Source organism: Ostrea edulis, chromosome 8 (assembly GCF_947568905.1).
Source record: "Ostrea edulis chromosome 8, xbOstEdul1.1, whole genome shotgun sequence".
Classification (NCBI taxonomy): domain Eukaryota; kingdom Metazoa; phylum Mollusca; class Bivalvia; order Ostreida; family Ostreidae; genus Ostrea; species Ostrea edulis.
In genome coordinates this window covers 25,589,805-25,599,800 of record NC_079171.1, presented here as the reverse complement: position 1 = coordinate 25,599,800, position 9,996 = coordinate 25,589,805, and the positions used below count along the sequence as shown (strand labels likewise).

The 9,996-nt window shown below is 38.8% G+C and overlaps 3 protein-coding genes across 3 annotated transcripts; all 3 read left to right on the top strand.

Moving 5' to 3' along the window:
• The first annotated feature begins 2,354 nt into the window (after window positions 1-2,354).
• Window positions 2,355-6,316, top strand: LOC125682478 (uncharacterized). The gene has a single exon (XM_048923105.2). It carries the CDS (start codon window positions 3,589-3,591, stop codon window positions 4,600-4,602), a length of 1,014 nt encoding a protein of 337 aa, XP_048779062.2. The 5' UTR covers window positions 2,355-3,588; the 3' UTR covers window positions 4,603-6,316.
• On the top strand, window positions 4,845-5,999 carry LOC125680122 (uncharacterized). The gene has a single exon (XM_048919560.2). It carries the CDS (start codon window positions 4,845-4,847, stop codon window positions 5,997-5,999), a length of 1,155 nt encoding a protein of 384 aa, XP_048775517.2.
• Window positions 6,317-6,989: 673 nt separating the features above from the next.
• Window positions 6,990-8,306, top strand: LOC125680121 (uncharacterized protein F54H12.2-like). Its single transcript, XM_048919559.2, has one exon. It carries the CDS (start codon window positions 6,990-6,992, stop codon window positions 8,304-8,306), a length of 1,317 nt encoding a protein of 438 aa, XP_048775516.2.
• Window positions 8,307-9,996: the final 1,690 nt, after the last annotated feature.

The window sequence follows — 9,996 nt, the reverse complement described above, 5'->3', positions numbered from 1 at the left end:
TTGTGAGGGCCTCGATAATGGATTTATTGTTCCCGAACGCTTTCACAGCCTTTCTGTACGCGTACGCGCCACAATGGTATTCTCTAATGACTTGCAGAGCAGAATCTGTTTTAACGCAGTTTATGTCAAATGCGTTACCAAAATAATGCAGCAAGTCCTTAAATGTGTTCATTGTAGAAATGTTCATACTCCAATAAACACCCTTGTCAACAAATCCGTGCCGCCGATTTGTCATGGCGTGTGACACTTTATGAGGCGCTGTAGCTCTCCCGCTCGCATTAACTTCGGCTGCAACACCTACAGCTCGCTCTGTAGTATCGTGATACCCTATACACTTAAAATGTTCTCTAAGAAATAACTCTGCAGTTAGATCGCAATCTATGATGTTGTATTTCGCCAACAATGGATCCTTAGCCATGTGCATTTTCCACATGTCGCTATACTTCACATCAGCTTTGCGTTTGTTGAGGTATTCATTGGCCGCATCGTCTAATTTGGTATCATACACATCAAAAACATCGATGTGGTGATACGCTTCGAATGTATCGTGGGAAATTTTATAACACCACTTGGGTATCAATCCTCGTGGATATTTCTCCAAAACTCGCTCGGTAGCCTTAATTACCGCATTTCGACCGGGAATGTCACAAGCGGAACTGTTCAGAAATGACAAGCTATCTGATAAGTCAATGTTGTAACGTTTGGCAGATCGTAATAGCACGGGGACATCAAATCCTTTGCCGAAAAACGAAACCAAATAGCTCGGGTTAATTCGCAATATCAAAGAGCAAAACCGGTTTATCAGTTCCTTTTCGGAAGACACAGTTATTAGATTTGTGGGTCGAGATTCATCCATGGTTTTAGAAGCATTGGTCAGTTCGGATCCCGACAGGCGAAAATCCGCACACGATGTCACCAAGTCGGAATAACGCTCCGAAATCGCGTTATCATATATGGATCCGTCTTGTTCCTCAGAAAATCCAGCATATTTCCCAATTCCAATCCATGATCTATCGACTATTTTATCCCCGACAGTTGTTGTGACACCAATCATTATCACAACATCATCAGTCTCCATGCCATCGTCATCCTTATCCACAGTTTCTATATCGAAAGTACAAACAACATTGTCTCGAGACAAAAACCTATCAATTGCTCGTAAGGGTGCGCGATTGCAGCCTATAGAGAATACACAGTGTCCTTGTTCGATCAAGTGATGCCAGCGGTTGGCAGTATTATCTCCCTCAACCATTATGGCATCAAACTCATCATTGTCTGAATACACAATTCTAAAATGATCCTCTAGTGGGGAAAAGTCAGAAGTTACACTATCATGTTTCAATATTATTCGTATCTGCTTGGTATGCAGGTACGAGATCACATCGTTCCACATGATAAACTGTTTCTTTTATTGGTAATTGTGTATTAAAATCGATGATATGATGAACACGTGTATTGATACGTAAGTCTATTTAAATTATTTCGATCGGTACAGTAGTGTTAATGGTTAAGTAATAATGAATAATATAACATATATATACTCTAAACATCGAAGCCGTTCGAGTTTTTTTAAATGGCGAAGGTCGGATTTACTGTGGAGGCCATAGCCTAACGCTGTAATATATATATATATTATTGGAGAGGCACGGAGGGCGGCCCTCCATAGTTACCCATTACTAAACCTCGAACTCGTTCAATCTTTTAAAATGGGTTTTCCCCCGGCCTAGAACACGTTCGATTATTTAGCTGCGGAGTTGCCCTCCGTGCCTCTCCAATAATATATATATATTATATACCGGCAATGTGGCCCTCCACAGTACTGACAACCAAGTCTAAATATCGATACAATGAATGAAATTAGCACCAAATTGAACAATAATTTAGTAGTAGAGGATTGACAAGTCGTTATTAAAATGTTACACACATGTTCTTAAAAATTATATGCTTTGATAACACTTGTATATTCTTTTACATATCAACACAACACACATGAGTAGTAAGTATAGTAGTCTGGGGTCTGTATAGGGTCAGTCACCTTGACCTAGATATGGGGTCACCTTGTGAAAATAAGGTCAGGGTCAGTGACCTTGACAAACCAGGTCACCTTGATAAAATAAGGTCAGGGTCAACAACCCTAACAGCCAGGTCACCTCCGCATATAGGTCACCTTGATAGAATAAGGTCACCTTGATAAGATAAGGTCACTGTGATAAAATAAGGTCACCTTGATAAATAGGGTCACCTGGATATATGAATCCGTCTGAGGTCACCGTTTTAGAGTAATTACTAAGTCACCTTCACGGGGTCACCTCAATATACATGTCACTATACCTATTGTTTCCGTCTAAGTCATCCATCCTGTCCTATAAATCTCGATATAATTCAGTATCTTACCACACATTTTAATTACTTCTTTAATCATGGGTGAACACAATACACAGTATAAATGGAAAATTCTTGCGTGGAATTGTATTGGAAGAGATCAGAGAAAATTTACTCTATTAGAAGGAGAATGGTTTGACAAAAAGGAAGAGTGTGTTGCCGATTTTAAAGAAACAATGAGAGAAGGATACGATGTCGCAGACTGTTGGGGAACACAGGGATACTTACTAAAACGTCGAATCATGCCGAAAAAGTACTGTTTGTAATAAGTAAAGTGTTTTAAAACGATGGTGAAAATACAGAAGAAAGTTCAATTTGACAAATTTGTTCAAATTATATCAATACCCTGTGAAGATCGGAAGGGGATATGGATGCAGTATGCTATAGATAGAGCCCATTTTAAAAGGAGAATTGAACAAGCTGAGATATTATTGTCACCGACTTTACTTTTGAAATTAAATGACATGAAAATGTCTGAGGTCAAGTGTAATCAACGTTTGAAATAAGGGCGTGACACAGTTACTGTGTATATAAACCGATGTATTTTAGCAAAAGCAGTCATACATCTTATGTTGAGAAAAAATGGGAGGTCTGGCAATCGAGAGACAATTGAGGAGAATAAAATTGCAATGGATCAGAATGTGTGAACATATTTTATACGTTTTGATCAAACAGAAAGAAGACGATCTCTTACTACTTACATGCATCATGAAATGTATGGAAACTGTGTTTGCTATTAGTAAACAGATTAAAAGTATGAAAAGGGGAAATATGAAAGTCTGTCAAGCAAACTGGAAAAAACTTGGATGCCAGGTGGAAAAGTTTAAAGAGTTGACAGAAGAAATGGACAACATCATGTATCGGCTTGATTATACAAAAAGAGAAATAGTTCGTCAGTCAAATACAAGTACCCAGCGGGTCTTTAGAGGAATGGTGAATACTTTAAAAAGTATTTTAAATACATTTCCAAACAACAAAATCCTGAGAAAGAAAAGATTTAAGAGAACTGTGAATTTATGTCAAGGTCAGGATTTTACCGGTTTTTTTTAAATCAAGATAATGATAGACAATCAAAACGTCTGCAGTCACTTTAAATGTACAACACACCACTCCCATCGAAAAGTCTACGGTCAACCAACCCACGTGATAGTGTATTATAAAAATGTAGTGGCTATGAACATATTTCATCAGACCTGAGTTGATCTTATGGAGCACTACATCGTTTCAGCAGTTATGGAGCCAAAGCACCAAGACATTATTAAGGCTAACTACACGACTTTGGTAAAGAAAATGATACCATCTTCGGTCGCCGGACATCTCTTTGTCTCTAACATTATAACAGACGAAATGAAAGAACAAATTGAAGCAGAGAAAACCAGTTGCGACAGAAACAGAAAACTAATAAGTATCATTCTCCGAAGAGGGCCTAAAGCTTTCAGGGGTCTCCGGGTGGCTCTGATGAAATCCAACCAAACGGAGTTATCCAAGCTTCTCGCTGGCAGTGATGATACTACATCCGAGTACCAAAAGAAATTAGCCATGGCCAGGTCATTAATAGTGAGTACAGCCGAAAAGCGAAAAGTGAATGTGGAACCACAGAGGAGCTCTGTTGAACGACAAGAGTCTCAAAATCAAGAACGATGTAGGATCAATCTGGATGACTTCAATGACCTTTTCCTCACAGCTGTTCCCTTTAAGGGAGAAATCAACATTCATATCCGTCACTTTACTAATGCAAACGGTCACTTTTTTGCAACAAAGAAGGGGGTGACGTTTCCGTTATCAAGATGGCTGATGTTTGAATCCATTCTACCAGATATCGAAGAGAATCTGCAAAGCAGTGGAACGGAAGAAATGAAATGGCATATCGGCGGTGGTGTGTATGTCTCCATCACCCCCGGATATGCTACGGTGGACATAAGACACTTCTGGAAACCAGAGGATGCCCCGGAGCCGGTTCCAACACGAAAGGGTGTGACGTTAAACAAACACAAACTGACCAGATTACTACAGGCCATTCAAGAAGTGCGAGAATGTGTTCCCGAGTTAAATAACGCAGAACTGTGTGCATTCAGCGAATCTCATCAAAATCAACTGGGGATGTTGAGTTGTCCCGAGTGTACACCCTTCGGGTATGAACCTAAAGAGACCAGTGCCTCCATGGAATGTAATGTTGGTGACTCACAAGACTTATTCATAAGTGAAAGTGACTGTGAATAAAGTACTGTGAAATCAGTAATTTTGTAGATGTATTCTTGTTCAGAAAAAAAAAGGTTACTGTAAATTTAAAAGAACTTTTTGTATAAATCATAATGTTTTTGCAAAAGTTATATAATGTAATAAAAAGAAATAAAGATATACTGACTTCTGATTGGGCATATAGTACAAGATAAATAATTAAAAGACTACAAGGGTATATAATACGAGGGAAATAAATAGAAGACTACTCAGTCAGGTTCAAGATGTCGAACTATACAGACTATTTGAGAAAACTTTACTATACTCCTGGAAACCCAGGGTCATTCGGAGGTCCAGAAAAACTCTATCAAGCCGTAAAACAAGATGGGAAGTATAAAATAGGAAGAAGACGAATTAGACAATTTTTGAACAATGAAGATTCCTACAGCTTGATGAAACCTATTCGTCGTACATTTCCGCGCTCAAAGGTCGTAGTCGATACAATTGATTCTATGTGGGACGGTGATTTAGCTGATGTCAGCAATATTTCTCCCAAAAACGAGGGTTATAAATTTTTGTTAGTGTTGATAGATATTTTCAGCCGTTATTTGTTTATAGTGCCACTGAAAAATAAGCAACACCAAAACATCACAGATGGTCTAAAATCTGTTTTTAAGAAAGGACGAAAACCGCATACTCTTAGAACAGATAAAGGTAGTGAATTCAAAAATCGCTGGGTAAAGTCCTTTTTGAAAAAAGAAGGCGTTCATACCATATACACCCAGAACGAAACCAAAGCAAATTATGCTGAAAGAGTCATCCGTACCATGAAAAATCTAATGTATCGTTACTTCATCAAGAACAGAACATATCGTTATGTCGATATTTTGCAAGATTTAGTCACTAGTTATAACCAAAGGCCCCACAGATCTTTGGGTGAAAATGCACCTGCAACTGTCAACGAGAAAAATGCAGACGAAATACGACTTACTGCATATTTGACCACAAAGAAAAAGAATCCTAAGCTGAAAGCAAGCAAGTTGGAAAAACCAAAGGAATCGATGAGTAAGAAACGGAATAAAAAGGTTTTTAAGTACAAAATAGGAGACGACGTGCGCATTTCACAGTTGAAACATTCTTTTCAAAGAGATTACCAGCAGAAATGGACTGAAGAGTATTTCAAAGTGTCTAAGCGATACCAAAGAAATGGAATACAAGTGTACAAAATAAAAGATTTAGCTGATGATCCAATAGAAGGTACTTTTTATGAATCGGAACTTCAAAAAGTCATGAAGTCAGGAGATATTCTGTATAGAATCGACCAGGTGCTGAGAAAGAGAAAACGCGGTAAAACAAAGGAGGTGTACGTAAAATGGGAGGGGTGGCCTAGTAAATTCAATTCATGGATTCCAGAAAGTTCTCTTGAAAAACCTAAATAAATACACATCTCATCAATGAATCAGCATCAGTCAAGATGAGTCTTCGAATGGTGTTGAGCTCTACTGACAACTTGGAGTATTTTGACAATAAACCGAATTGTTTTCGAACTCAGTTAAATAAACAGGTGCAATTAGATGGATATTGGACGGTCGCTTTAACAGAATTTACAACAGATAGCTGGAATTCGAACAAGAAATCTCGAGAAGTGTTCATTTGCTGCGACATGTGTGAAGAAACCTTTGTGGGCGGTAAGGACATGCCCCTCCTACGTAGAGTATATCTTGACGAGAAGCCGGAAACCAACATTATCTACAAATTACCATATTATGTCCCCGTGAAGATCGGTCAATTACAACAGATCTGTATATATATAACGGATAGAGCAGGCAACTTAGTGTCATTCTTAGACGGACCTGTGAGCGTTACACTTCACTTTAAGAAGTTTCCCTACGTTTTATGATGAATAGCAAGACGTACATCAGTGACCCTAAAATCTGGGAAGCCTTTTACAAAAATATGGCCGAGAAGAAATTTAATCCCTACAAATATAAACCGAAACAAATAGGAAGAGGTATGAGAAGTCGAAAATCTTACGTAATACCCATTAGGCCTCATTCGCAATTAGAAACTGTAAGCACCATTCCTCAAGTGACACCCGTGGCCGCCGTGGAAGAAAGAGCCAAGACAGAACACCTAAAAGACGTAAAAGAAGGTGTCCCTTTTGTCAAAGTCACCAAGGGTATAAAAAGACCAAGGAAGCAGTCCTCTGTCATTCCTTCAAAAAAGTTGAAGACGTCAACATCACAGAAGAGGAAGAAAACTAAGGTTATAAAGAAAAAATCTACCCAAAGGAAGAAATCTTTTGTCACGAAAAAGAAAACAAACGGAAAATTGAAGAAACGACAGACATCCGGTCTGAAAAAGTCTCAGAAGAAACAACATAACGATTTTAAGATTGACAGTTACAAAAACATCTTTAAACAGTAAGAATGGCATTCTTAAGCAGTGAAGATAAAGACATTGCGCAACCCATGGAACTGTCTCTTTTTGCTTCCCCGACTAATCAAGTTGCAGTGGAGAAGGTGTACTTTACGGAAGCCAGACCGATTTCCAGTATTGGAGTGTCAGACACTCCCATAGAAATAGTCGTATCAGGATCGGGAGCTGAATACATAGATTTAAAAAGAAGTCGATTATATGTAAAAGCCAAAATTGTGAAAGCCGATGGTACCGCGTTAGCATCCAATGAAAAGACTGGGATCGTTAATTTACCATTACAAAGCATGTTTTCTCAGATGGATGTCTACTTAAACAACAAGTTGGTTTCCTTTAACACAAACAATTATCCTTGGAAGGCTTACCTGAAAACAGTCTTGTTTGGTGGAAAAGAGGAATTATCTTCCCAGAAGCAGTCCCAGTTGTTTTTCAAGGACGAAGGAAATTTGGGAGACGCTAACGCTTACAATGGCGGCAATGCTGGACTAGTCTTGCGCTATGGCTATACACAAGAAAGTCATGTATTTGAACTGGAGGGTAACCTCATGGAGGATATTTTTGACATCGATAAATACCTGATCAATGGTGTGGACATCTACATCAAGCTCTTTAGATCTAGTGCACCGTTTCTCGTGATGTCTGCACAGGCCTCTCCGGCTTACAAACTAGAATTAATAGACGTCGTGTACAAAGTGGCCAAAGTACGAGTCGATCCAGGTGTTCTGTTGAACCACAGCAAGCAGATAGAATCTAACCCTGTGAAGTACACCATCTCAAGAAATGAATTGAAAATGAACACCATTCCTAAAGGATCTACAGAATTTTACTGGGACAACATTTTCCCGCAGGCGATACCCGACCGTATCGTTGTGGGTTTGGTCGATCAGAAGGCAGTGAATGGAGACTACACAGCCAATCCGTTTAATTTCGAACATTTTAATTTAACAGATGTAGGAATATACGTGAACGGAGAAAGCGTCCCAGGAAGACCCTTAAAAACTGATTTCACGGCAGGACATTATTCGTCAGCGTATGCTCGACTGTTTGAAGCATCTGGAAAATGGAATCAAGACGCTGGTCTGATAATAACTCGAAACAACTATGGAAATGGATATTCTCTTTTTGTCTTTACCATAGACCCCTGTGGGTTTGGTGAAGAATATTTAAACCTGATCCGTCGGGGAAACACCAGACTCGAACTAAAGTTTAAGCAAGCAACAACAAAAGCAGCCAACGTCTTGGTGTTTGCTACCTTTTCTTCTCTACTGGAAGTGGACAAGACCAGGGACATCAATTACATTCAACCATGAATTCGAAACAGTTACTCGATTTTGTGCACAATGAACCTATCCTAAAACGATTTGTGAGAGGAGTTTATGCCAGTAATACCGTACCAGAAGTCGTGTCGCAATATCCAAGTGCCTTCATCATCAATACGCAACCTTTACCGCTTCCAGGGGAACACTGGATTGCTGTAATCATACACAGTTCTTCGGAGGCAGAATTTTTTGACAGCCTCGGGAAACCTCCAGGGAATTACCAAGAAATTGAGAACTTCATTTATAAGAATAGTAAACACTGCAACTTTAAATGTAAACGACTTCAACCTTCTTATTCGGATTTGTGCGGCCTTTATGTACTTGTCTTTTTAATATCAAGGCTTTGTCTTAAAATATCTTTGTCGAGAGTTTATGCATTATTTTCTAGTAGCATTCAACTAAATGATACCTTTGTACGTAGTTTCATACATGAATATTTGTATCAATAAATATTAAGCATTACATTGTTGACTTTGTTTTTATAAATACTTGTTCAGTTTACAAGTTTAATCATTAGAGAATCAGCAGGGGAAAGAGAAACATGGGTACAGAAAGGGAGTGGTGGAAAACAAAATCTCTACTACCATTTTCAGCACCCACTACGATATTAATCTGTGGTAGTACGCAAAGCGGAAAGACACATTTCACTAAACGACTTCTGCAAAATGCAGATGGCATGTTTTCCACTCCAGTTGAAAAAATCATCTATGCTTATTCTGAACATCAACCCATGTTTAATGAAATGATGACTGACATACCGAGGTTAATTCTTCATCAAGGATTACCTTCAAAGGAAGATATAGAGCAATATACAGAGGGAGTAAACCACACGATAGTGGTATTAGACGATCTCATGCTACAAGTTGCCCAATCTCAAGATTGCGTACATTTATTTACGGTCACTTCCCATCACCGTAACGTTACCACCATGATGCTCTCTCAAAACTTGTACCCGCCTGGTAAATATGCCAGGACGATATCCCTGAACTGTCTAAATGTGATTTTATTCAGGAATTACCGCGATTCTCGCCAGGTCATCACCTTTGGATCACAAATTTTACCAGGCAATGTGCCATATTTCAAAGCAGCATACGAAGCTGCTACACGTCCAAATTTTGGTTATTTACACGTTTGTCTCGAACCTACGCAGAACAAAGAATACCAACTGAGATCTAACATTTTACCGGGAGAGGACATGGTGATTTATCGACCCCTATAAATACATGTACGTAATCCCAAATTCATTCACTCCGCAAAAATGAATGGGAGAATACGGAAGCAGAGGGCATTTTTACATTTTATGTTAGGGGCAAACATTGTTCAACAGAAATTGGTGATTAAGTCATTGACTAGTGAACAACTGGATGTTATCAGTGAAATAGCTCTGAACATTTACACGGGAACTTATCCTCTGACCAAGAGGTATATAAATCAGCTGAAACCTTACCAACCGTACATTCGATTGCTGGGATCAAGAGAAGTCAGTTCGAAAGAGAAACGTGACATTTTATTGAAACATTTACCATTAGTGTCACTGTTACTGAAGCCTATTGTTCAGTATATAAACAAGTATGGCGAGAGAAATGATACTAGTGCCTAAATTAAAATACGAACGTCTCCTTGGAAAAAATGAGCATATCAAAGAGCCTGTGAAACCAAATACAGTGAATGATGACAAGGA

Coding starts and splice junctions, on each gene's coding strand:
- LOC125682478 (XM_048923105.2), top strand. CDS start 3,589: ATGGAGCACTACATCGTTTCAGCAGTTATGGAGCCAAAGCACCAAGAC.
- LOC125680122 (XM_048919560.2), top strand. CDS start 4,845: ATGTCGAACTATACAGACTATTTGAGAAAACTTTACTATACTCCTGGA.
- LOC125680121 (XM_048919559.2), top strand. CDS start 6,990: ATGGCATTCTTAAGCAGTGAAGATAAAGACATTGCGCAACCCATGGAA.